The following is a 27,159-nucleotide window of genomic DNA, read 5'->3' as shown; positions in this document are numbered from 1 at the left end:
CTTGCCAAGAATTCTTATCAGTAAGCTAAACTGCACATGGTCCGGCTGGTCTGGCAGGAACGTTATAAAAATATAACTATTAGATTAGCGAGATGTTTTTATTTTCTTTATAACAAATAAATGAGTTTTCTTAGAAGATATATCTTCCGGTTTGTTTTCTTAAAGTATGCTGGCAAGGAAAGGTCTCGATCCGCCCCTCTTAATCAAGGTGCGATTATCCCAATGGCAGAATGGGATTAATCAGCGCCCTGACACCTGGTAGCAGAGGATGGTTTCGATCCGCCCCTCTTAATCAAGGTGCGATTATCCCAAAGGCAGAATGGGATTAATCAGCACCCTGACAGTCATCTAGTCCACCCCCCCTACTCACATAGGAGACCTATACTAGGGATTCGAACTGCCGACTTTTCTGATCGTCAAGCTCAGCGTCTTAGCCACTGAGCCACCTAGGGAGCCCCCAAGGGCTGGACTAGATGACCTTTGATGAGACCTTCTAACTCCACCGATGGCCCAAACCGGCAGCCAACTGGCACCATCTGAATGGAAAAGCCAGCTGCCCAGGTTAACACGGATCCAAAGGAATAACGGGAAGGGTTTGCAGTTGGCTTGGTTGAGGGGGGCAGAGAGAAATTTTCTTTTAGAGTGGAATTAAAACGGGAAAGGAAAAAAATAAATAAATAAAAATAAATAGTCCTAAATTGTAATTTTGTGGTTTCGGCTTCCCTCTTGTGGCTGAATGGAAATGCATCAGCTAATTTGCAAAAAAAGGGAAGGGAAAGGAAGGGAAAGGAGGGAGGGAGGGAGGAAAGGAGGAAGGAAGGAAGGAGGGATGAAGGGGAGGTGGAGGGAGGGAGGAAAGGGAGGGAGGGAGGAAAGAAGGGAGGGAGGAAGGAAAGAATGAAGGGAGGGAGGGAGGAAAGAAGGAAGGAAGGAAGGAGGGAGGGAGGGAGGAAAGGGAGGTGGAGGGAGGAAAGGGAGGGAGGGAGGTAAGAAGGAAGGAAGGGGTGGAAGGAGGAAAGAAGGAAGGGAGGAGAGGAGAAGGAAAGGAAACAGAGCTTGAGGAGAGAAGTAAAGCTATTTCTGTATTAAATTTAAATAAACACATGAAATCTGAATATTTTACGGGATCTCCAATTTTAACACCACAGCCTGCATTTAAAAAAATTAAAATAAAATCCGTTTATCTACCCTCAGGGGGTCAAGCCCTCTAACTTAAAACACACAACCTGCTGCTGGGACCCCATAAAGAGCCCCCCCCAGCCTCTTTCAGGATTCATTGGGGCTTCTGGGGGGATTTCTGCCATTATCTACGGATGGCTTTTCTTCCTTCTTGGCACACCAGCCTGTTGTATGAACGCAACCGCCGTGCTTCGCTCTCCTGCCTTTTTCGGGCGTAGCGTGTTTCGGGCCTCCGTGGGCGTGCAAAAGTTTCTGTCTGTGTGTGCAACAATTCAGCTGCGACAACGCCCTCCCTTCTCCAAACCCTTGCACAACCCATAAGTCATGTCTGAATTGTCACAACGGGGAGGGAGGGGTGTTACTCAGAGGGGTCTCTTGTATAATCCAGGTTGAAAAGGGAGAAGTGCCCTATTCTGAGCCAGGATCATCCATCTCCACGTCGGAGGAGATTTCGACACGTCCTCCTGGCTGGATCTCACAACTCGGGTTGTCGTCTTCCTTCTCCTTCGTTTGAACAGCATTTTTCACTGTCGGCCTCGGGCTAGAAACCGGAGTGGTAGAAGACAGCCACGTCGCTCATCCAGAAGACACCTGCACACAGGTAGGTGGGAAAAGACACCACCTCAGCAGCTGCCTTGCTACCTCGCTTGTCCTCCTCTTAGGAGCTGAGGGGGAAGTGGTTGTGGTGGAGTTGTGGTGTTCTCGCCATCCCAGACAACTTCTTTCGGCTTGCGTGATTGAAAAACAACTTCCTGGCTGCCGTGAGGCACACAGGTGGTGAGTGAAAACAAACAACAACACAGATACTGATGGAAGATACAAGGGGGAGCAACCAAGATCTCCTCAGCCTGGTTTCATTGCACGAGATGTTTACTAAGATTTGAAGGTAGATAGGTAGGTAGATAAAGATAGATAGAGAGATAGAGAGATAGAGAGATAGAGAGATAGATAGAGATAGGAAGGTAGATAAAGATAGATAGATAGATAGATAGATAGATAGATAGATAGATAGATAAATAGATAGATAGATTGATAAATAGAGATAGGTAGGTAGATAAAGATAGATAGATAGATAGATTGATTGATAGATAGAGATAGATAGATAGATAGAGATAGTTAGAGAGATATAGATAGATAATAGATAGAATAGACGATATATATTCAGATATATATTCAGATATCTATATCTATATCTATATCTATATCTATATCTATATCTATATCTATATCTATATCTATATCTATATCTATATCATCTATATCTATATCTATCTTTATCTATCTATCTATCTATCTATCTATCTATCTATCTATCTATCTATCTATAGCACTTTAAGGGATGCGGTGACTCAGGGGCTAAGACGCTGAGCCTGTCGATCGAAAGGTCGGCAGCTCAGCGGTTCGAATCCCTAGTGCCGCGTATAACGGGGGTGAGCTCCCGTGACTTGTCCCAGCTTCTGCCAACCTAGCAGTTCGAAAGCGCGTAAAAAATGCAAGTAGAAAAATAGGCACCACCTTTGGTGGGAAGGGAACAGCATTCTGTGCGCCTTTGGCATTGAGTCATGCCGGCCACATGACCACGGAGACGTCTTCGGACAACGCTGGCTCTTCGGCTTTGAAACGGAGATGAGCACCGCCCCCTAGAGTCGGGAACGACTAGCACGTATGTGCGAGGGGAACCTTTACCTTTATCTTTAGGTAGGTAGGTAGGTAGGTAGATAGATAGAGATAGAGATAGATAGATTGATAGAGAGATAGAGAGAGAGAGATAATAAATAAGATATAAGGCAGAGAGAGAGACAGATGATAGATGAGAGAGAGAGAGAGAGAGAAAGAGAGAGAGAGTGGGAGGAAGGGAGAGGGAGGGAGGGAGGGAGAGAGAGAGAGGAGGGAGGGAGAGAGGGAGGGAGGGAGAGAGAGAGGGATGTCCCAAATTTAATAACAAGATAACTACTAATTTAAGGCACAAGGATGAGTAACTGGGATCACATGAGACATCTGATTAAAATTCGAGGTCTCCAGAGAAACCTCTTACTTACAACATAAGTAAAAATGAGCAGGCCAGCCCTACCATTAGCCCAAATGAGTTGTAGACTCCGGCAGAAGTCTTCAGGAGGTCGCGAGAAAGCTGGTTGGAGAACTTCTGCTCCTAAATCTTTTTTTTTTTTTTTGACCCACATTTAGACTTAAAAATAAATATTGAGCAAAAGGTGGTATTGTATATATGGAAGATAAGCGAAGGGATGTTGTTTTTCTGGTCGGGCAGTTCCAAAAATTTGGCGCTCGGCTTGAGACCACTTTTGATCATCCCAAAACATCTTGTTCTTTTTAGAAGACCTCAAGGGCTACCAGCATCGGGAGAAAATGGTCACGTTGAAGATCTCTTTTTTGATCTTATGCTCTCTGTCTCAAGGTAAGCCCCCCAAGCTTGTTCGGCTACAGATAGGGGTACGTGGTACAGCCCTCCATATAATGAGGGCTGTACCATATAACCTTCCTCCACATTGTAGAGCATCATCTACCTATCATGAGCAATGGTCCTCGGGTGTAGGACTCACATCTGTGGTCAACAGTCTTGCAATCCTCCAAGACGAAGATCTAAATTTGGTCAAAAATCTGTCCTCTGCCCAAGTCAGTTTCCAAACCATCTCAGATCCTAAATGGATTAGGAGCTGATTTTCTAGCTATGAAAGGGAGAAAAACTAAGTTGAATTTCAGAGGGAAACGAGGCGAACCAAACCAAGGGAATGACGTTGAGGAAAGAGCTACCCAACTGAAAACTCAAGGATCAACGTTGGTGTTGCTTTATATGACCTTGGTAAGGCCACAGTTGGAATCCTGCCTCCAGTTTTGGTCTCCACGATGTAAAAAAGATGTGGAGACTCTAGAAAGAGTGCAGAGAAGAGCAACAAAGAGGATTAGGGGATGAAACATAGGAAGAACGGTTGCAGGAACTGGGGATGTCAAGTTTAATGAAGAGAAGGACTAGGGGAGACATGATAGCAGTCTTCCAATATCTCAGGGGCTTCCACAAAGAAGAAGGAGTCAAGCTATTCTCCAAAGCACCTGAAGGCAGGAGAAGAAGCAATGGGTGGAAACTAATCAAGGAGAGAAGCAACTTAGAACTAAGGAGGAATTTCCTGACAGTTAGAACAATTAACCAGTGGAACAACTTGCCACCAGAAGTTGTGAAGGCTCCATCACTGGAGGGTTTTCAAGAAGAGATTGGACAACCATTTATCTGGGATGGTATAGACTCTCCTGCTTGAGCAATGGGTTGGACTTGAAGACCTCCAAGGTCCCCTCCCACACTTTTATTCTGTTATTCTGTTTTCCTTCCTTCCTTCCTTCTTTCCTTCCTTCCTTCCTTCTCTTCATTCCCATCTCCTTCCTTCCTTCCTTCCTTCCTTCCTTCCTTCCTTCCTTCCTTCCTTCCTTCCTTCCTTCTTTCCTTCTTTCTCCTCATTCCCATCTCCTTCCTTCTTTCCTTCCTTCCTTCCTTCCTTCCTTCTTTCCTTCCTTCTCCTCATTCCCATCTCCTTCCTTCCTTCCTTCTTTCCTTCCTTCCTTCCTTCCTTCCTTCCTTCTTTCTCCTCATTTCCATCTCCCTCCCTCCTTCCTTCCTTCCTTCTCCTCATTCCCATCTCCTTCCTTCCTTCCTTCCTTCCTTCCTTCCTTCCTTCCTTCCTTCCTTCCTTCTTTCCTTCCTTCTTTCCTTCTTTCTCCTCATTCCCATCTCCTTCCTTCCTTCCTTCCTTCTCCTCATTCCCATCTCCTTCCTTCCTTCCTTCCTTCCTTCCTTCCTTCCTTCCTTCCTTCCTTCCTTCCTTCCTTCTTTCCTTCCTTCTTTCTCCTCATTCCCATCTCCTTCCTTCTTTCCTTCCTTCCTTCTTTCCTTCCTTCCTTCCTTCTTTCTCCTCATTCCCATCTCCTTCCTTCCTTCCTTCCTTCTCCTCATTCCCATCTCCCTCCTTCCTTCCTTCCTTCCTTCCTTCCTTCTTTCCTTCCTTCCTTCTTTCCTTCTTTCTCCTCATTCCCATCTCCTTCCTTCCTTCCTTCCTTCTCCTCATTCCCATCTCCTTCCTTCTTTCCTTCCTTCCTTCCTTCCTTCCTTCCTTCCTTCCTTCCTTCCTTCCTTCCTTCCTTCCTTCTCCTCATTCCCATCTCCTTCCGTTTCTCCAGCCACAGGTTGTTTCCGACTCATCACCCCCTCGAAATGGGGAGCCAAGGTGGCCAACTGCTCCCAACCGTTGAGGGACGTCCCGCCCGAGTACGTGGTCATCATCCACACGGCCGGCAACTCTTGTCGGACTCACGCCGACTGCCACAACGAAGTCAAGATGATGCAGAACTACCACATGAACCTGAAGGGATGGTGCGACATCGCCTACAGGTGAGGCAGGGAACGAGATGTCCTCCTGGATTAAGGGCCTTCCAGATAAAAATTCAGGGAAACGCCTGAGGATTTCATGAATGTGCTCAGCTATGTTATTATCCTTGTTGTTATTATTATTGTTTTAAACAATGAGGCAGGTTCTTCCTGGAACGTTTGCTCCACTTTCCTAGTCCGGCCGACAAACCTGATGTTTTCTGGTCTTCAGTCTTGCTTAATGTTTTTGAGATCAGCCATGTAGCTGGATGGAAAAGACATATCTATATCTAATCTTATTTTCTTCCTTCCTTCCCTTCCTTCCTTTCCTTCCTTCCTTTCTTCTTTCCTCCTCCTCTAACCCTATTTTCTTTCTTCCTTCTTTTCCTTCCCTTCCTTTCCTTCCTTCCCTTCCTTCCTTCTTTCGTTCTCTTCCTTCCCTTCCTTTCTTCTTTCCTTCTCCTCTAACCCTATTTTCTTCCTTCCTTTCTTCCTTCCCCCCCCCTTCCTTCCTTACTTTCTTCTTTCCTCCTCCTCTAACCCTGTTTCCTTCCTTCCTTCCTTCCTTCCTTCCTTCCTTCCTTCCTTCCTTCCTTCCTTTCCTTTCCTTTCCTTTCCTTTCCTTTCCTTTCCTTTCCTTTCCTTACCTTACCTTCCTCCAACCTATCCCTTTCCTCCCTCCCTCCCTCCCTCCTTCCTTTTCCTTCCTTCCTTTTCCTCCCTTCCTCCCCTCCTTTCCCCTTCCTCCTTCCTCCTCCCTCCTTCTTCCTCCTTCTTCCTTTCCTTCCTTCTCTTTTACTTTCAACTCCCTTCCTCCCTCCTTCCTTCCTTTTCCTTCCTTCCTTTTCCTCCCTTCCTTCCTTTTCCTCCCTTCCTTCCTTTTTCTCCCTTCCTCCCCTCCTTTCCCCTTCCTCCTTCCTCCTTCCTCCTTCTTCCTCCTTCTTCCTTTCCTTCCTTCTCTTTTACTTTCAACTCCCTTCCTCCCTCCTTCCTTCCTTTTCCTTCCTTCTCTTTTTCTTCCAACTCCCTCCCTCCCTCCCTCCAGTTTCCTGATCGGTGAGGATGGATATGTGTACGAAGGACGGGGTTGGCGCAATGAAGGATCCCACACCTATGGCTACAACGACCTCTCCTTGGGGATTGCTTTCATCGGCACTTTTGTGGGTAAGTTTGCCCACAACTTCAGAAGAAATCCTTTGTTAGTCATCGCAGGGAATATACAGAGCCTCCAGGCTTAGGGGCAGGCTGCCATTAAAACTTAACCTGAATCATCAAATAACCCGAGAGGGAAAGCAATGGTCGGAGGACATGGGAGGGAAAGTTTCACGGCGCCTAAGAAAGTTGCAATTGGACTGGGAGATGTTTTACTCCAGTGAGCAACCTTGGAGCAGTGGTTTTGTTCCCTCTTGAAGTCCAGCCCACGTTGCTGGTCATTAGGAGGATTTTCACACATTATTTGTTTATGAGGTTTCTATCCTGCCTTCCCAACATGATCAGACGCTCTGGAAGGAAACAGAATAGGAAACTAAGCAAGCTGGGGTTCAGGAGAGCCTCTAGCTAAGATTCTGTGCAGTTTGGACAACCCCCAAATTCTGGCTGAACCCCTGACCCCTTCCCGCCCCTCCCAGGAATCCCCATGCAGCCCGTTTTGGATGCAGGTAAATGCAGGGTGTGCACGGAGGCTCAGGGAGGGCAAAAAACGGGCCTATGAGCAGTTCGGGAAGGCCGGAAAGGTCCATTTCTGGCCTCCAGAGGGCCTCTGGAGCCTGGGGAGGCCGTTTTCGCCCTCCTGGAGGCTCAAGGAAAGCATCTGGAACCCGGGGAGGGAAAAACCTCTCCCCCCCATCATAGTGCAGAAGGCCGACTAGGCCACGCCCACCATGGCCACACCCACCCAGCAACCGGGCAGAGAACCCCTTGTTAAAATTTTTGAAGCCCACCCCTGAAACTAAGTACATCCGAACCACCATGAAAAGCAAAATTGACACACAATTGCAAATCAAACTAAACCGCGACTGCCATAATATTTGGGCCTTGGGGAAATTTTTCACCCCAGAGGCAAAAATATCTTCTTTCTCAGCTTGATTCCCTCCGAATTGATTAAGGTGGGGGGGGCAGGGGAACTGCCAGTTGGCCAGCTTTGCTTGCCCACTCTGGTGTGCAAGCCACAGTTTGTTTGTGGCAAGCTGAGTTTCGGCTGTTATTATGCTTGGCCTGATGAGCTGAGTGTCACGTCGGATCCTGCTGGCATCTCCTTCCTCCCCTCCTTGAAGGACCAGGAAGTTTGGGAGAAGTTGAGCAACCTGGAAATCTCACTGGGTCCTGACACACATGAGGTTAAAGCAGGATGCCAGCAAGCCACAACCTCAGTCGAGTTTCTGCAGAGCCTCACCCTTGTGCTCTGCGTGGGATGCCTCCTGAAAATTGTGGAAGGGCAGGTCGCCTCCAGAGCTCCTTCCTTTGAGAAGTTAAAATATCCTTCAGGAAAACACTCCAAGCGCCAGCCTGAAGCTCATTGCAATCCCTAGTTAGAAAACACTTCCACAGTACAGCTCTTCTTCCCTCCTTCCCTCCCTCCCTTCCCCTCCCTTTTTCCTTTCCTTTCCTCCCCTTCTCTTCTCCCTTTCCTTTCTTCTCCCCTTCCTCTCTTCCCCCTCCCCTCCCTTTCATTTCTGCTTCCCTCCCTTTCCTCTCCTCTCCTCCCCTTTCTCCCTCCTCCTCCTCCTCCCTTCCAGCCCTGATGGCGTTCCTTAGTTGGGTCATGAAACATTTGCAAAAAAAACACTCAGCTCAGAAAGCACCAAGGACCCCTCAGTTCAACCCCGAGATTGTCAGATTTCTATGGAGAGCTGGATAAACACATCTAGGTTTCAGCTCCACTCACTTCTAGTCAGTTTATATTAAACCAACATCCTCAGATCTCTCCTTAGACCAGGATGAAATTTTCTCTGGCTCCCTGAGAAAAGTCAGACTGTTCTGTTTCTTTTCTAGAACGATCCCCAGAAGACAAAGCTTGGAAAGCTCTCAGGTGTTTCCTTGATTTCTCGGTGAAAATTGGCTACCTGTCACCTGAATATATATTGTTGGCCCACAGCGATGTCAGTGACCTGGTATCTCCTGGAGAATTTATCCGCACTGAGATTGCCAAGTGGCCAAACTACAAACATTCCCTTTACGTTTTGAATCGTGGTGGACAATAAACCTCACCGATAAAGAAAATAATCTGATTTTCCTTCAAAATGAAGAAAATGAACGAATTTTCCATCTTGATCAAGAAAATGAATGAATTTTCCTTCTTGATCAAGAAAATGAATGAATTTTCCTTCTTGATCCAGAAAACGAACGAATTTTCCTTCTCGATGAAGAAAATGAACGAATTTTCCTTCTTGATCAAGAAAATGAATGAATTTTCCTTCTTGATCAAGAAAATAAATTAATTTTCCTTCTTGATCAAGAAAATAAATTGATTTTCCTTCTTGGCATGGCAATGAAACTTGATGAGTTGAGCTGCAGAGCAGCTGTCTTCAGCCAAGGACCCTCCATATCCTCCTTTTTAAATCTGACCCCTTTCCCCAAATTAATCCATTTCTGTGGCACCAAATCTATTTTGATTTTTGACAGACTTTTTAGGACTTTTAAACCCACGTTCTTCTCTCGTGCCAGGATGCACGATGCTTCTTGTACCTTGTCTCGCTTGTGTTTTTGTTATCATTCCTCTGTTTTCCATTGTGTTTTTGTTATTGTTCCTCTTAAATTAAAGTTGAATGTAAACTTTTCTCGGTTGTGTTTTTGTTATTGTTCCTCTTAAATTAGGTCTCACCCTTTCTGGCTGAGCTGAGCCCGGGGTGGAAAGAGAATTGTATTTCATTACAAAGGTAACCCAGGAACATCTGAATTGTAAATAAAAATAATTGGAGGTCTGCAAAGATTTGAGAGATTTTTTTTTAGGGGGGTTTATGGGATAAAGACATTTTAAGGTTGTGACAGATGGAAAGAGACAAGATCTAAGTGGGAAAAAAAATATTGTAAATTCCATAACTCCCTAAGGAAAACCTCGTGTTCAAGATGAGTTTATTCTTCACTGAAATCTGGTTTATCTTGCTAATTCCAGATTAAAAAAAGGGTGTGTTAGTCACAAAACTGCCCTATTTAAATCACATTTTCATCCCCCCCCCAGTCACACCGGTGAAAATTCAGACTATGTCAACAAAGTTGGAGAACTGGAAAACCTTCCTTGCGAGGACCGTCAAAAGAAAAGAATTTTGTGGGGTTTGGGGTGGTGGTGGTTGGTCGGACTGATCGAGCATGGTTGGTCACCCCAAAATATGCTGAGAAAACCAGGAATAAATCAGGATCTGGTGGACACCATCCAAGAAACTTCCTTTGTCTTTAGATCTGGCCTCACTTCTGCGTCTGTTCACACATTGGTTTGAAAAGCATCTGAAAATCCACCTCTAATTTTCTGTGTTGTGCTAATATTAATTTTGCTAACACCCGAGACCCTAATACCCACAACTTTTCATTTAGTGACCGTTCGAAGTTACAATGGCATGGACCTAGGACTGTTTATCACATTTACGACGGAATTCCCGTGGTCACGTGATCAAAATTCAGATGCTCAGCAAGTGGCTCGTATTTATGAGAGTCGCAGTGTCCCTGGGGTCACCCTTTGACACCCTTCTGACAAGTCAAGTCCAGGGGGAAAGCCAGATTCGCTTAACAACCGTGTGACTAACTTAAGTGTAGTGATTTATTTATCAATCGAGGCAAGCAAGGTTGCAAAACGAGGCAAACCCCACACATGTCTCGCTTAGCGATGGAGATTTGATTGCGATCATAAGCCAAGGACTACCTGTATATTCTTGTCCCTGAAGTTCGAGGGTCATGTTTTCTTTCCCTTTCTAAGAGAAGACCCGTGTTATCCTTTAAAGCGACTCCTGCTTAGACTGATGTGTTCTTTGCAATTCCTCCTGGCACGATGCCATCAGAAGATGCCATAAACGGAGCCAGGGCAGCATTGCAAAAGCAGGTTAGGTCACCACGATCTGCCACCCACTTCTTGTAGTTCAAGGAAGTGCCTCTTAATGCCTTTTGGGGTTTGCAAAATTTCATTCCGCCCAGCCGGGTTTGAAGCTTCTGCACCCCACATCTCGGTAAGTCACGGGCCATGTGTGTGTATCGGGCTTGGATTTGGGGTTGAAACAGTGGATTTTGGAGCAGAGAAATGATTGTACAGAACTTGCCTGATCAGCAGAGGCTTTTTTCCCTTTTAAAAACATTTTTTCTATAACCTCTTCAGCCGAAGAGGTTGTAGAAAAAATGCTTTTAAAAGCCTCTGATGATCCCAGCTGAGCCGCGCAATCATCAGAGGCTTTTTTTTTGTTTACTTTTAAAAGTATTTTTTCGGCCAAAGAGGTTGTAGAAAAAATGCTTTTAAAAATTTTAAAAAAAAAAGCCTCTGATGATTGCGCGGCTCAGCTGGACATGGGGGGTGGGCAGGGAGTTTTGCTACCAGTTCTCCAAACAACCCGCTGCCATCACTACCGGATCAGGCGATCTGGTCTGAACCGGGAGCATTACACCCCTGGTCTACTATACCTAATAGAAATAATTTTGGTTTCAATTCTATCTCATGTTCCGTGATTCCTTCCAGCTATTCTTTAATTTTGAGCCAATATTTCCTGGCATTGGGACATGTGCACCACATATGATAAAAGGTTCCAGATTTATGTCTACATTTCCAATATTCAGTGGATATGTTTGGGAACATTTTGGCCAATCTCGCTGGGGGTAGATGCCATCGGTAGAACATTTTATACAAATTCTCCTGATAGGCTACCGCCATCGTAAGCTTGTAATTTGTCCCATTGTTCTAGCTCAATATTGTAGCCAAAATTCCTGGCCCAGTTTATCATTGTCTCCTTTACTGTCTCTTCCTCCATTTTATATCTTAAAAGAAAATTGTATATTTTAGTAATCATTTTTCCTTCCGCTCCTTGCAATATTTTGTCCAATTCCAATTGTTTCTCATAAATGCCGTATTGGTCACGATCTTCCAAGCGTCTGAATCGCATGAACATGGGTGAATAGCGACAGCCATTCAGCGTGAGAAACAGTCCTAAGTCTCTTTTTACTGGGCTGTTGTAACTTTGAACGGTCACTAAACAAATGGTTGTAAGTCGAGAACTACCTGTAGTGCCCTCACGGCATCCCCTGACTGAAAATAATCAGCCCAAAGCATTATTATTTTTTTTAATTTTTGATGGTTCCTGGAGCTGCAAGCCACGATACGAGATACACAGAAGATCTCTTCACAGAGGTGTGAGAATTAATATTGGGATTTAATGTGCAATAATTACATTAATTATGTTAAAGCCTCTATTCCTCGTTAATTACATTAATGCCTCTATTCCTCTTAATAGCAGCTTGCAAGCAAGCAGGGCAAGGTTTTATTGTTTGAAACTCAATATACAGCCTGAGAAGAATTAAGAAAAGGAAGCTAAACAAACATCCAAAGTACTTTTCCTTCTAAAAACCAACTTCCGGTAATTAGCGTTTTCTGGCATAAATAATTCAAATGCCCTGGCAGAGAAATAAAACTCGAATAACCTGTATTTAAGGTTTTCTCCAGATTTTCTCTTCCTTGTTTCCCCCAATCCCATCCTTCCGGCCATCCCACTCGTAAAGTTGTTGCTCAAACTCCAGATAATTAGATCGATGCTTAAAATTGATCCGCTCAACAGGTCTGGATGTGTACCGTCTTTGAAATCAACCCCATGTCTTCAAGTAGGTCATCCGTGCCCAGAATTTAGATTAGAAGGAAGACAGGCTGGGCCAGCTCGACTCACCTTCAGCCCAGATGTTGAGTTCCTGGCCATGGCGTTGAGTTTGGAGAAGACCGGTTGAGCTTCTTAGAAGGCTGGCATCTCGAGAGATGAGAAGGGGTTGTATTGTTCCTTGACATTAATCTTCAAAGCTTGGCCACCACCCAAGGATGTATATAGATGATCAGAGCAGGCCATGCATGAGTCAACCTTGGCTCCATCTTCTTGTTCTCCACCTCTCTCTCTCTCTCTCTTTCCTTAGGATGCAGCTCTGAAGGTGTGACACTTTGTTGTCCACACGGGGGTGAGGAAATTGAAGATTAGAAGACCTCTGTATCACCTTGACTCCCAATTCTTCTCCTTAGCCTTCACCCATCCTTTCTTCTCCACCACCGGATTCTCCAAGATGTCCAGGCTGTTCAGAGCCTTCACCGAGATGATTGAGGGAAACTCCAAGGTGGCCCCACGCAAGTGCACTGACGCCGAGCCGTTGAAGAAGAGCGAGTTCAAAACTCTAATTCAGAAGGAGTTGACCCCTAGCAAGGTAATCTGAGGTTTTTTTGGGGGGGAAATGATGGTTTTGATGGAAAGTCGAAAGGGTGAAGGAGAAGAGGAGGTGGGTGGGAAGAGACCAGAAGAAGGACGTCACAAGATTATCAAGAAACAGAAGTTTTGTAGAAACCCATAAATCTTGTCCAAAGGAGGAATTTCACTTGGGTAGGTGAACAAGTTGTGGGAATACATTATGAGAAGAATCAGGAGATGCCAATGGAGGTAGAAAAGCCCACTTCTTGGGCTTTGAGTAGAGAGAACCCCACCCAAAACCTGCCCCAAATAACCCTATGGCTGATAATCTATTTACCTTGAGTGTTGATTGTTACTTGATTGATTGATGATAGGCTATTAAGTTATTAATGATAATTAATAATTATAATTATAAATTATAATTATATAATTATATCTGATATAATTGTGGGGTCTGGCCTGGAAGAGAGGGGGGATTTTTAATTTTTAAATTCATTTTCAGCTTTGATTGAATTCATTTTCAGCCATGGGGTAGGGGGATATTTGACCGAGGAGAAGATCTGTAGCTCAGGGTTGAACTGTGGGGGTCCCTGGTGCTCTCCGAGCCTGGTGGTTTTCCTGCAGACGTGTCATGACCCCACTAAGTAACATCATCAGTGTGATAAGGGAGTGGGGGTTTTCGGGGAGGTGGAAGAGGAGGAGGAAAAGGACTTGGTGCTCTCTGAGCTTGGCGGTTTTCTTGTGGACATCTCATTACCAAACCAGGTAATGTCATCAGTGCTAGAAGGGAGAGGGGGTTGCGGAGAAGAGGAGGAGGAGGAAGAGAAAGAAGAAGGAGAAGGAGGAGAAGGAGAAGGAATGGAGGAGGAGGAGGAGGAGGAGGAGGAGGAAAAGGAAGAGAAGAAGAAGGAGAAGGAATGGAGGAGGAGGAGGAGGAGGAAAAGGAAGAGAAAGAAGAAGGAGAAGGAGAAGGAATGGAGGAGGAGGAGGAGGAGAAGGAAGAGAAAGAAGAAGGAGAAGGAGAAGGAATGGAGGAGGAGGAGGAGGAGAAGGAAGAGAAAGAAGAAGGAGAAGGAGAAGGAGAAGGAGAAGGAATGGAGTAGGAGAAGGAGGAGGAGGAGGAGGAAAAGGAAGAGAAAGAAGGAGAAGGAGAAGGAGGAGGAGAAGAAGAGGAGGAGGAGGAGGAAGAGAAAGAAGAAGGAGAAGGAGAAGGAGGAGAAGAAGAGAAGGAGGAGAAGGAGAAGGAATGGAGGAGGAGGAGAAGAAGAGAAGGAGGAGGAGGAAAAGGAAGAGGAGGAGGAGAACTGTGGGGTCTTTGGTGCCATCTTAGCTTAGTTAGTTAGTTAGGCCAATCCATCATCTCCAGCCGCCCTTCAAGGCCGGTCTCCTTGACAAACATATCCTTACGCCATCCTGCGTGCAAAGCAATCCTTTGCAAACCAAACCAGTTTGCAAAGGATTGCAAACAAAGACACACTCCAGTTCGTTGCATCGGTGTCGTTCTTTTTTGTGCTTTTTTCCAGAGGACGCGCAAACACAAGAACGCCAAGCTTCTCCACGACTCCGACGTGGAACTGTTGAACGAGAAGGAGCTGATGGGCCAATGGCATTGAAGGAAATCAGTTTGCAAGAGTTTTTAACTCCGTTTTTTTCTCTCTCTCAAGCTTTCGGACGACCCCGCTTAAAAGGAAGGGAAGGATGAATTTGGCCAGTGTTCTAGTTTGCATTTCTTTCTTTCCCACCTTTTGAAAGTGCTTTTCTAATGCTCCCGAAGGAAATGCGCTCTGCTTAGGCTCAGGAGCTGCCTGTTTGCAACGTTGACAAAATTGCATCATTTTGGAGGCGTCGCTTAAAGCGTCGCTTAAGACTCTTTTTGGAACAACGGCGGAGCGATGAAGGTTGTTTTGATGAGTACCGACAACAGGGCGGTGTTGGGCACCCATTTCCCCCCCCAAAATATAGCTGTTCCCAAAGCAGCTAGTCCATATGGAGGCAAAGGAGCTTCCTCTTCAATTTAACTGGAGCGATATGTTTGCTAAAGGAAGGCGAGTGAAAGAAAACCTGTGACTTTTAAAGCTATTTCCCCACCCCAAATATTAATCTAAGGTGTAAAAATCCTGATTTGAATTTCCAGACTGTCTGGCTTTTAACAGTAAGAGAGTTGGAAGGGACCTGGGAGGTCATCTAGTCCAACCCCCTTCTCACACCGGAGACCAGTACTAGGGATTTGAACCGCCGAACTGCTTTTACCTTTATTCTCTTGATTTAATTTGCAAAGGGTGGAAACTTTGCACTAACACATACAATTATGTCACATGATATTGCAGCATAAATACATTATATTTATATGGAAAGAAATCGTTCCAAATCTGCTTTTTTTCCCCCCCAACAGTGTTTTATCTTTTATAGAATAGAATAGAGTAGAATTGAAAAGGACCTTGGAGGTCTTCTAGTCCACCCACCTGCTCAAACAGAACCTATTCCATTTCAGATAAGTGACTGTCTAGTATTTTCTTAAAAATCTCCAGTGATGGAGCACTCACAACTTCTAGTGGCAAGCTGTTCCACTGTCCCCCCCACTGTTAGGGAGTTTCTCCCTTCTCTCCTTGATTTATTACCAACCAAGGCTTCTTGCCCTGCCCTTTTGTGTTCCCCTCCTCACCCACACCCAATGGCCCCATAGAAAGGCAACATTCCAATGTCAGCTAATTCATGCACTTTAATAAGATTTTGCCAGCAGAGAAGCAGAGCGCAGGGCAAGGCACCAGGAAGGGGGAAGAGAGGAGAAAACGATGACATGATCCAGGATCAAGAGTCCGGTTCTTCTTGGAAGTTCTCATGATGGTTTTGGCTGCCGAGTTCTCCAACCGTATGGTCTTTCGGTGGTTGGGTTGGCCTTCGAGAAGCCAATGAAATAAGCCACCCTGGAGTTGCGTGGAAGGTGTCTCGAAGCATCAATTCCCAGGGGCCTTGTTTTCTTGGTGGGCTTCCGTGTTGGTTGAGGTTAGAAGATCTCAAGAGATGGACTTTTTCTTTCTCCATTCCCCTTCCGGACGTTGCCTTCAACAGCTTCTTAACAGCATTTCGGGTTTTGATCCTGCTGCTTGGGGCAGCATTGCCGGGGAGGGGGGCAGAATGGCTGACATGGGGGGGGGGGTAGTATGGCTACCAAGTGGGGTAGTAAGGCTAATATTGGGGTTAGTATGGCTGAGGTGGTCACTACTCTGCTTTGACGTTGCCCCCCACTGCTTGGGCACAGGCCCCTGTTGCTGAGGTGTTGCCCCCCTCTGCTTTGGCGTTGGCACATGCTATGGTGTCGCCCCCCTTTGCTGAGGCTTGGTTCCCTTTTGCTGAGGTGTTGCCCCCTATTGCACAGGCGTTTTCTCCAGTTGCTTCGGTGTTGCCCCCTTTTGCTGTGCCTGCTTTGTACTGCTGGCAGGACATCCTGGTGGACTTCAAGGAACCTGGGAAAGAGAAGAAAAGAAGAATCGTCCGGTTGTTTCAATCCTCAGAAAGCTTATTTAGTAATTTTCTCCCTTCCGGCCTGCTTTCCTGCTTCCCTTGGTGGTAGACTCCTCCTGAACCTGGAGGATCCGCTCTCCCTCACCTCAGTGGTGGATTATCAAAATCGGATAAAATTGCCTTGCCCCCCAAAAGCCAAGTTTGCATTCCATTTTTTTTTAAAAAAATAATAAATTCAAGGAGAAGAAACATGGCCACCTTCTCCTGGTGGGGGAATTCTGGGAATTGAAGTCCACGCATCTTAAAGCGACTTTACTCGAAGACCTGGCTGGAAAGGATTGCAGGCCAGCAGGCATTGCAAATATTGAATTCATAAACAATCTATTCCCAAGCAGGATGATTTTTGCAAAATCATTTTGCAATGATTTTGTGGTTTCTTCCAATTTGTAAATCTATATATATATAAAAGCAAAAACCACTCACGCCACAATCACAAAATCTCCAGAACCGTAAAACCTAAAAACTTGAAATTTGCCACTTATGTTCCTCTTGGCTCCTAGGTGCTCGCTAAGAAAGGATTTTTCAAAATGACCATCAGATCATTAGTATTTCTTATATTATTATTGACACGCTCTGATGCTAATTAGTTAGACATTTTACTCCTGCTCCCCACCTGAAAATAATTCTGGAGAGAATGGGATAGGACAGGAGAGGCTTCTGTGGGGCAAGCCTGAGGGAGAGAAGGGGCTAGAAAGCCTGAGGGAGAGAAGGGGCTAGAAAGCCTGAGGGAGAGAAGGGGCTAGAAAACCTGAGGGAGAGAAGGGGCTAGAAAACCTGAGGGAGAGAAGGGGCTAGAAAGCCTGAGGGAGAGAAGGGGATAGGATAGGGGAGGCTTCTGTGGGGCAAGCCTGAGGGAGAGAAGGGGCTAGAAAGCCTGAGGGAGAGAAGGGGCTAGAAAGCCTGAGGGAGAGAAGGGGCTAGAAAACCTGAGGGAGAGAAGGGGCTAGAAAACCTGAGGGAGAGAAGGGGCTAGAAAGCCTGAGGGAGAGAAGGGGATAGGACAGGAGAGGCTTTTGTGGGGCAAGCCTGAGGGAGAGAAGGGGCTAGAAAACCTGAGGGAGAGAAGGGGCTAGAAAGCCTGAGGGAGAGAAGGGGCTAGAAAGCCTGAGGGAGAGAAGGGGATAGGACAGGAGAGGCTTTTGTGGGGCAAGCCTGAGGGAGAGAAGGGGCTAGAAAGCCTGAGGGAGAGAAGGGGCTAGAAAGCCTGAGGTAGAGAAGGGGATAGGAAAGGAGAGGACTCTGTGGGGCAAGCCTGAGGGAGAGAAGGGGCTAGAAAGCCTGAGGGAGAGAAGGGGCTAGAAAGCCTGAGGGAGAGAAGGGGATAGAAAGCCTGAGGGAGAGAAGGGGCTAGAAAACCTGAGGGAGAGAAGGGGCTAGAAAGCCTGAGGGAGAGAAGGGGATAGGACAGGAGAGGCTTTTGTGGGGCAAGCCTGAGGGAGAGAAGGGGCTAGAAAGCCTGAGGGAGAGAAGGGGCTAGAAAGCCTGAGGGAGAGAAGGGGATAGGACAGGAGAGGCTTTTGTGGGGCAAGCCTGAGGGAGAGAAGGGGCTAGAAAGCCTGAGGGAGAGAAGGGGCTAGAAAGCCTGAGGGAGAGAAGGGGCTAGAAAGCCTGAGGTAGAGAAGGGGATAGGAAAGGAGAGGACTCTGTGGGGCAAACCTGAGGGAGAGAAAGGGGTAGAAAGCCTGAGGGAGAGAAGGGGAGAGGAGAGGCTGGTTGTAACTACTCATTAATTTTCAAGCTGTAAGCATCAATTTATCAAGCCTAATCACATAGTTTCATAGCGGAGCTAGTCTAGAAATAATTACCAAAGATTATTGTTCGGGGAAAAATGGGAAAACACCCATTCATTTCAAGCACCTGCCAATAACCCAAATCTTTTTAAAATTGAGTTTCCTTCTTTGAAGATTGCAACCTTCATTTGGGCTCGAAATGAATCAGAATTTAAGCTTAGGCTTAAGTTAAAATCTTCAGTTTTTTAAGTTGCATGGAAGCACCCGCTAAAAATGAAAATAGCAGCATTCAATTCAAGTACACTTCAATAACTCTGTTCTTTAAAAACTAGGTTTCCATCTTCTTCCATAATTGCAACTTTCATCCGAATTCAAACTGAAATAAATCTGAATTTAAATTTAGGCGTTCAGTTAAAAGCTGCTGCGTTCCATTCAAGCACCCTTCAATAACTCGGTTTTTTTTTTTCCCCCTTTCTTCCACCATGATTGCAAACTTCATCTGAATTCAAGCTGAAATAAATCTGAATTTCAGCTTGCCGGCCTTTCGATGCTCAGTCAGGCTGGCAAACCCAAACTACTCACCTCCTCGGAGATACGATCTGAGTCTTCAAGTAGCTGGGAGAGCGAAGTGAATAAAGGAAGCAGAAGTCTTGGAGTATTTATACAGTAGCCACTGAACATTCTGTTGACATCAAGTTCCTCTTTATTCAATTTTAATATTTTATATTACTCAGAACCATCTGATTGCATCATTATTGGGAAGGGGGTCAATTATTTCCCATTCACCCAGAGATCATGGCTTTGTTTCCTTATCAGATCTGGGTTGATTTCCTCCTTCCAGAGGAGGAATGGCATTTCTGGAGCCCGTCTGCTCAGAAAGAGGAAAAGAAAATGGAAATAATAAGAATGCGGGGAGTCCTTGACTTACGACTGGTCGCTTAGTGAGGGTTTGGCATTAGCATTGGCTGCTGGGCTCCCCATTTCAATTTTGGTTTACTGGGAGGTTTTTCTAGGGGTTAGGCCAGGCTTCTGCTACTGTTGACTCTGCTTTATCGGAATCTGGTTGCAAAGGATGCAAATTGGAATCACAGGACTGCAGGATGCTGCAGCGGTCCATATGTGTGAGGACCGGCCATAAAATGGCATCTGTCAGGTGCAAAGAATGAGGATCACATGTTAAGTTGCAGTTTAACATGTATTGCTTACGCCTATACACAAGAATCTAAATTGGCACCAGACAAGGGTCAAGGGAATTCCAAAGAGTTGCCTTGAGCCATTTGTGGCCAGCTCTGCCTGCATTTAGAGCATTGTAACTTCGAACAGCCACTAAACAGGGGTTGCTCAGCAAAGTCTATCTGTACATATATATATATATATCTGTAGGTCTTTGGTTATTCGGGTCTTCTCCCACGTAAAATTGGAAGTGTCTTGGCGACGTTTCGACGAAGTCTCATTCGTCATCTTCAGGCTGGTGTTCTCGGCTTCGTGCTTCCAGGATCTCACATTGCTCCTGGAAGCACGAAGCCGAGAACACGAGCCTGAAGATGACGAATGAGACTTCGTCGAAACGTCGCCAAGACACTTCCAATTTTACGTGGGAGAAGACCCGAATAACCAAAGACCTACATACAAACACCCGCGAAAACCTGAGAAAATATATATATATATATATATATATATATATATATATATATATATATATATATATATATATATAAAGATAAAGATAAAGATAAAGATAAAGATAAAGATAATCCTCCTTTCAAAAAAATCACATTTGGGCCCAGTAGGGTGTTTTTTTTTTTTAAATTAAAATTTATATGCCGCCCTTCTCCTGAAGGACTCGGGGCGGCTCACAAGTACAAAATGACAATAAAAACAATATCACTAAATAGCATTAAAAATCCAATTTAAAATCCCACAGTCAACTAAAAAACCCAACCAGATCAGTAAAAAGCCAGGTCTTAAGATCTTTACGGAAGGAATGGAGATCAGGGGCTATCCGGAGCTCGGTGGGCAATTCATTCCAGAGGGTCGGCGTGGTCACCGAGAACGCCTTCAATCTGGGGGCCACCAGCCGACATTGTTTGGTCAATGGCACCCGAAGGAGGGCAGCCCTATGTGACTGCACTGGCTGGTGGGAGGCCGGTAGGAGGTGATCCCGCAAGTACCCCGGGCCCGTGCCATGTAGGGTTTATAGGCGAGAGCCAGCACCTTGAAGCGGATCTGAAAGGCCACCGGCAGCCAATGTAGCTCGCGCAGGAGAGGTGTTACACGGGAGTAACGAGAAGGACTGTAACAACCCGCGTGGTCGCATTCTGGACCAGCTGGAGCCTCCGAATGCACCCCAAGGGCAGCCCCATCTAGATGGCATTACAGAGCTTGATAGTACAGGGGTTTAGTGCACCCTGTTATTAACACAGCTGCCTGCAATTTCTGCTGGTTCGAATCTCTCCAAGGCTCAAGGTTGACTCAGCCTTCCATCCTTTCTAAGGTAGGTGAAATGAGGACCCAGTTTGTGGGGGCAATAAGCTGACTTTGTATAAAATATACAAAAGAATGAAGGCTATTGCTTAACGCATTGTAAGCCGCCCTGAGTCTCCGGAGAAGGGCGGCATATAAATCAAATTAAAAAAAAAACATTAATCCAAACCAGAGATAATGAGAGCTTGAGTGACGGTACGGAGGGCATCCCTGTCTAGGAAAGGGCGCAACTGGCTCACCAGGCGAACCTGTGCAAAAGCCCCCCCTTGTCACGGCCGTCAGATGATCCACCAAGGACAGCCGGGAATCAAGGAGGACGCCAAGATTGCGAACCCTTTCAGAGGGAGTCAGCAACTCCCCTCCCATCTGCAGAGATGGGGATTGTAGATCAGGGGATGCCGGCCTCCAGAGCCACTCAGTCTTGAGTCTGAGCCTGTTCCGACCCATCCAGACCCGTACCGCCTCCAGGCACTGGGACATCACAGAGAGGGCATCCTTGGATTGATTCAGGGTGGAGATGTAAAGCTGAGTAACATCAGCGTACTGATGATATCCCACCCCGAAACTCCAAATGATCTCACCCAGCAGCTTCATATAGATGTTACAGAGCAGGGGGGAGAGAACTGACCCCTGCGGCACCCCACAAGTGAGGGGCCTCGGGGAGGATCTCTGCCCCCCTGCCCAAACAAACTGCATACGGCCCAAGAGGTAGGAGGAGAACCACTGTAAGACAGTGCCTCCCACTCCCAACCCCTGAAGCCAACACAGTAGGATACCATGGTCGATGGTATCGAAAGCCACTGAGAGGTCAAGTAGCACCAGGATGGAGGAATAACCAACATCCCGGACCCGCCAGAGATCATTCACCAGGGCGACCAATGCCATTTCCGTGCTGTGTCCGCGCCTGAAACCCGACTGGTACGGGTCCAGGTAATCCGCTTCCTCCAGGAATTGTGGAAGTTGATAGGCCACCACAGACTCAACAACCTTCGCTATAAAGCGAAGGTTGGAGACGGGATAAAAGTTGTTCAGGGAGGCTGGATCCAGGACAGGCTTCTTAAGGAGGGGATGAACCTTAAGTACAGCGGGGAAGGCTCCATCCCTCAAAGAAGCATTGATAATCGCCTGGATCCAGTCTCCGGTCACCTCCCTGGTTGCCACAACAAGCCAGGAGGGACACGGGTCCAATAAACATGTGGAGGCCCCCAATCTACCCACAATCCTGTCCACTTCATCTATGGAAACAGGGTCAAAGTCAACCCAGATATTACCTTCAAGACTAGCTCCCACTTCCTCATCGGATCCTGCCCAGTCAGAGTCCAAACCCATCCGGATCTGAGCCACTTTATTCCTTCATATTCTTGTTCTATCTGTTCCCTTTCGGTGGCTGAGAGCTATAATTAAAGCATGCATGAGGGATATGAAATCTGTCTTTGAATTTCTGGATTACTTCTTGCTAAGTTTCAATTGTATTAAAGTTAGAATGGAATGGAATGGAACAGGAATAGAATTACCATATTTTTCAGTGTATAAAACGCTCCAGAGTATAAGACACACCTTAGTTTTTGGGCAGAAAAATAAGAAAAACAAAATTCTACCTGTGCCTACCAGTGAGGCAGGATGGAAAAATACCATAATAGTATTAACAGAATTAGCAGAAAGTAGCTTGCTTATGTGTTGCAAGCTTTAGGAAAGTACAGAGAACTTTCCATGGCTCCATGCCTTAGGACCTGGGTATTTATGGGACCGCCTGCTGCCACCAGTAGCATCTCACCGGCCAGTACGCTCTCATAGAGAGAGTCTTCTCAGGGTGCCGTCGGCCAAACAGTGTCGACTGGCGGCCCCCAGGGGGAGAGCCTTCTCTATGGGGGCACCTGCTATCTGGAATGAGCTCCCCCCGGAGATACGGAGGATCCCGGATTTACGCACCTTCTGCCGTGCCCTTTTTATTCCAACAGGCTGGCCTGGCCTAACTTCCCTTTTTAATGGTAAATTTTTAAATTTGTCTTAAAACATTGGGGGTGTTTTAATCTGTTTCGGGCCAAATTATTTAATGGGTTTTTATATTGTCTTTTAAATTTTGTAGTCTGTGTATTTTATCTCTTTGGCTGTTCATTGCTCTGAGTCCTTCGGGAGTAAGGCGGTATATAAATCTAATAAAATGAAAAAAAAAACAAAAAACAAAAACAACTTGCTAAATGTAACGATGAACTTAATGATCTTTGTACTAGATAATTCCTGTAACAGAAGGTATTGCAAGAAGTGTGTACCGAAAGTAACAAGATGGTGTAAAATAATACCCTATATGGAAAATGTAGTAAGATACAATTATGAAAACTTCTCCTTTCTATATCATGTTTTGCTGTCAAGTTTGCTCTGGTATAGCTAGATAAGAGTAACGGGGCTGGGGTTGCAAAATGCATAAAAGTCACGGGGTTCAGAATTTGGCATGCTAATGCTCTGAACCTTTGCGCAATTAAATCTGTTTTCTCCAGCCCTTCGTGGTCTTGTGTCCTGAATTGGTGACAAGATTTGCTGCAACACCAGCATCCATTGATATTCATCTGGCTAGCATCCTTTACTTTACTTTACTTTTATTTGATTTGTATACCGCCCTACTCCCGAAGGACTCAGGGCGGTGAAGAGCCAACGATAAAAAAACATACATACAAAATTTAAAAAACAGAAATAAAATCGAATTAAACAGTTTCGCTCAGACAGATTAAAACCCCGATCAATTTAAAACAAATTTAAACTTTGAGGAGTAAAAATATTAAAAATATTAAAATTGTTTAAAAAGAGGGAGAAAATTAGGCCAGGCCCGCCTGGTGAAATCGTTAGCAAACAGACAATTCAGCGTCGGTAAATTGGCCTGATTCAGCACGAGCAGCTGATTGGTGGGTAGATTGGCCTGCCAGAATACCCCCAATCAGCTGTTCCCAGAGGTGAACTATAGCAACAGGTTCACTGGTTGTGAATAAAAACACATCCACACAAACACAAAGATGTCCCAGAGAATCTATAAGTCGTCCTACTTAAGACTTTCTACTTTGACTTGACTTTGAGATCTACTGGAGAAGACTTCGTGATTCAAAGTTCTCCAACGCTTGGAGAGAGCAAACTAGTTAGTGGAAAACACATTCTCTGGTAGGTTTAGAACAGAACAGCACAGAAGGGACCTCGGAGGTCTTCTAGTCCAACCCCCTGCTCAGGCAGGAAACCCTACACCACTCCAGACAAATGGTTGTCCCATCTCTTCTTAAAAACTTCCAGTGTTGGAGCAAACACAACTTCTGGGGGCAAGTTGTTCCACTGATTAATTGTTCTAATTGTCAGGAAATTTCTCCTAGATTGCTTCTCTTCTTGATTAGTTTCTACTCATTGCTTCTTGTCCTGCCTTCAGGTGCTTTGGAGAATAGGTTGACCCCCTCTTTTTTAGTGGCAACCCCTGAGATATTGGAACACTAGGTTAGATAGACTCCAGGCGTAGCTGGTCTTCAGCCCCATGCTTTCCTAAATGGGACCTTTGAAGAAGAGTGACCTTAAATGGATGTTGTGAGAACAAACCCTACGACGACTCTTGAAGGAAGCCAACACACGTCCCCAAACCTTGCAGACTTGGCATTTCCAGTTGGAGAAATGTCATCCCTCTCCAAGGGTGGGTAGCTGGTCTTCAGCCTCATGCTTTCTGAATGAGACCTTTTGTTGGGCCGTGGGAACGAAGAGGCAGAAGCAAGATCTTCAGTAACAACGGCTCTTTAATATAGTGTGAAACTTCAGCAAAAGAGACAGTAACACAGCTCCCTTTATATACCTTGCTGGGCCGGGAGCTGACCAATCACGACTGACCCATTGTCTTTTAAACTTCCCGCCAAAACTATATACAATAACACCCTTCCCTTCCCAAAAGGCACTTAGTCTATACATTTGCATACAAAATCACACAGGTGACCAGGGTGTGTCCAGCCCCTGGTTGACCTGTGCAGTTCAATCTGAGGCGTGGCGTCGATCCAGTCGGAGGGACCATTTGTTTCTCCCGGCTCCGCCAATGGAACCTCCTGGATTACTTCGGGGGCGTTGATCTCCTCAGCTGGGAGTGGTGTCCCACTGGGGCGGTGCTGGATCTCGGGATTCCCAGATAAGCCTTCCAACCTTCTCGGGCTTGAGCTAGCTGTTGTGGGAAGAGTTTGGTAGTCAGGGCTGAGAATTTCTGTGTGCAGTTCTGGTTCCATGGCCGACCTTTTCCTGAGTTGATCACTGTGCCTGCGCCAGATCCTCCCATCTCCTATGTCTACCGTATATGACTTTGGGCTCTTGATGTCAGAAATCATCTGTTGTTAACTTCGAACTGACTATCTGTGTTTATATTCTAGGCACCCAGGGTTTCTGCCATGCAGAATTATTGGCCAATTAGCAATACACACACACACACACACTTGCTCTCTGCATGGACAAATCCAAGCCAGTGATAATCTTTCAAGAGATCCCCCCCCCAATCAACGAGGAAGCGCCCAACGGACGGAGCCTGTCCAGGTGCCAAAACAGAAGGACCAGCTACCTGAGACGCAGCGGAGAGGGAGGGCCTGATGGAGAACAGATGTCAGGGAAGCACAAAAGGAGGCTTGGCTCCTTTGGACCCACAACTGAAATTTTGTTTTAGCATCTCGCCTTTCCGAGAAATAAAACTCCACTCTCGGGTCTCGAGAAAAGTCACCTGTTTTGCTCCTCTCTCTCCCAATGCGTCATTCATGGGAGAAGAAACTCTATCGAGTTTCTATCAATAACCCTATCGAGATTCAAGGACAAGGATTAATGTTGTTAATCATTTCAACCCAAATCTCCAAACCAAGGATGTAATATGTTTAATACACTTGGTGGAAAGTCAATGGCACGTTTTTGCAAGGAAAAGAAATGAGAAGGTTTTTTTTTTTAAAAAGCCCTGATTGCTTCAGTTGTTTTTTTTACACAAGTTGAATTTGCGGCTGCGGTTTATTGTTTCTCCTAACTTTTACAAAATACTACCCTCCGCAACCACACACGCAATACTTTCTGGTTGAATGAGTCTGTTTGTGCATTTCGCAATGAAATAGGTTTCCTGAGAAAGATTGCGGGCTCTCAGCTTGCAGAAAGCAGTGCAATCTTCCGTGTCTACCAATTTTACGCCGCGAGTTCCACAAGTTTGGCAAAAGATTGCACGGTGGCATCTAGGATGTCTTTCCCCTAGACATAACCATTCCAGCCCCCAAGAGTAAGCGAGCAGAGGAAGGGAGATGAGAAAGGGGCAACCCACATTAACTACGGGAATAATGAATGTAATTCTGGACCACAGACCAACGGAAAAAGGCCTTCCTTATCTACGGAGAAGTGGTCAGGCTCAGACTCTTATGGTTACGTTGATGGTCAGCATCTCATTCATACACCCATCGCACTCCGCTTGCACCCTCATGGCAAGACGTTCGTGCAAATCTCGGTGTATTGCGATTAGTATTTGCTTGCCGATCTAAGGGCAGGTACTCCACCTAGGGTTTCCATGCTTCTTCTTCTTCTTCTTCTTTTCCCATCTCTGTTTGGTTTCCTCCATTAAGACAGCCCAGGGAACCAGCCATCTCAGGGAAACAGAAGGGAATTGAACCCCGCCAACACAGGATGGAAAAGATCCATTCCTTCCCAAAGAAAAATTAAGGAGAAAGACGTGCCACCTCGGCAAGAGAGCCCACCCTTAACGACAGGAAAAGTAGCAGCCACAGGAATTAAACAATGCACTCTTCCAGAAAGCAAGCTGACCCTTATCTACAGGAAAAAGGGGCAACGCAGCAGGAAGTAAAGGTTCCCCTCGCATATATGTGCTAGTCGTTCCCCACTCTAGGGGGCAGTGCTCATCTCTATTTCAAAGCCGAAGAGCCAGTGCTGTCCGAAGAAGTCTCCGTGGTCATGTGGCCGGCATGACTCGACGCCAGAGGTGCATGGAACACTTTTATCTTCCCACCAAAGGTGGTGCCTATTTTTCTACTTGCATTTTTTTTACCTGTTTTCGAACTGCTAGGTTGGCAGAAGCCGGGACAATTAATGGGAGCTCACCCCATTACGCTTTCACTAGGGATTCGAACTGCTGAACTGCCAACCTTTCGATCGACAAGCTCAGCGTCTTAGCCACTGAGCCACCGCGTCCCTCAAAAGCAAGATAAACGACACTAATAATGATTTGAGAGCAGGTAAAGACAGAAAGAAAAAAAAAACAGGGCCAGGTAAAGAAAATTCATAGTGCTGAAGGAAAAAGTACCCAGGATGAAAAAGAGCAATTCAGACAAAAGAAGAATAGAATAGGATAGGATAGGATAGGATAGGATAGGATAGGATAGGATAGGATAGGATAGGATAGAATAGAATAGAATAGAATAGAATAGAATTCTTTATTGGCCAAGTGTGATTGGACACACAAGGAATTTGTCTTGGGTACATACGCTCTCAGTGTACATAAAAAAAAAGATACGTTCGTCAGGAATCATAAGGTACAACACTTACTGAT

General features: G+C 45.7%; 1 protein-coding gene and 1 long non-coding RNA gene across 2 annotated transcripts; one reads left to right on the top strand and one right to left on the bottom strand.

The window, feature by feature from the left end:
• Positions 1-505: 505 nt before the first annotated feature.
• LOC139322377 (peptidoglycan recognition protein 1-like) lies at positions 506-14,510 on the top strand. The gene is made up of 7 exons (XM_070951476.1): positions 506-593; positions 3,512-3,592; positions 5,362-5,572; positions 6,594-6,712; positions 8,540-8,737; positions 12,738-12,916; positions 14,421-14,510. Exons 1-7 carry the CDS (start codon positions 506-508, stop codon positions 14,508-14,510), a joined length of 966 nt encoding a protein of 321 aa, XP_070807577.1.
• Positions 14,511-15,598: 1,088 nt separating this feature from the next.
• On the bottom strand, positions 15,599-18,771 carry LOC139322028 (uncharacterized). Its single transcript, XR_011600822.1, has 2 exons — positions 18,732-18,771; positions 15,599-16,361 (listed from the first exon to the last, which is right to left on the bottom strand). It is a non-coding gene; the product is annotated as an uncharacterized lncRNA (long non-coding RNA).
• Between the last annotated feature and the right edge of the window lie 8,388 nt (positions 18,772-27,159).

Source organism: Pituophis catenifer, unplaced genomic scaffold (genome assembly GCF_029215685.1).
Source record: "Pituophis catenifer annectens isolate HBS135680 unplaced genomic scaffold, rPitCat1.0.hap2 SCAF_10, whole genome shotgun sequence".
Lineage (NCBI taxonomy): Eukaryota > Metazoa > Chordata > Lepidosauria > Squamata > Colubridae > Pituophis > Pituophis catenifer.
Note: the sequence above shows the minus strand (reverse complement) of the source record. Positions and strands in the feature narration are given on the sequence as shown.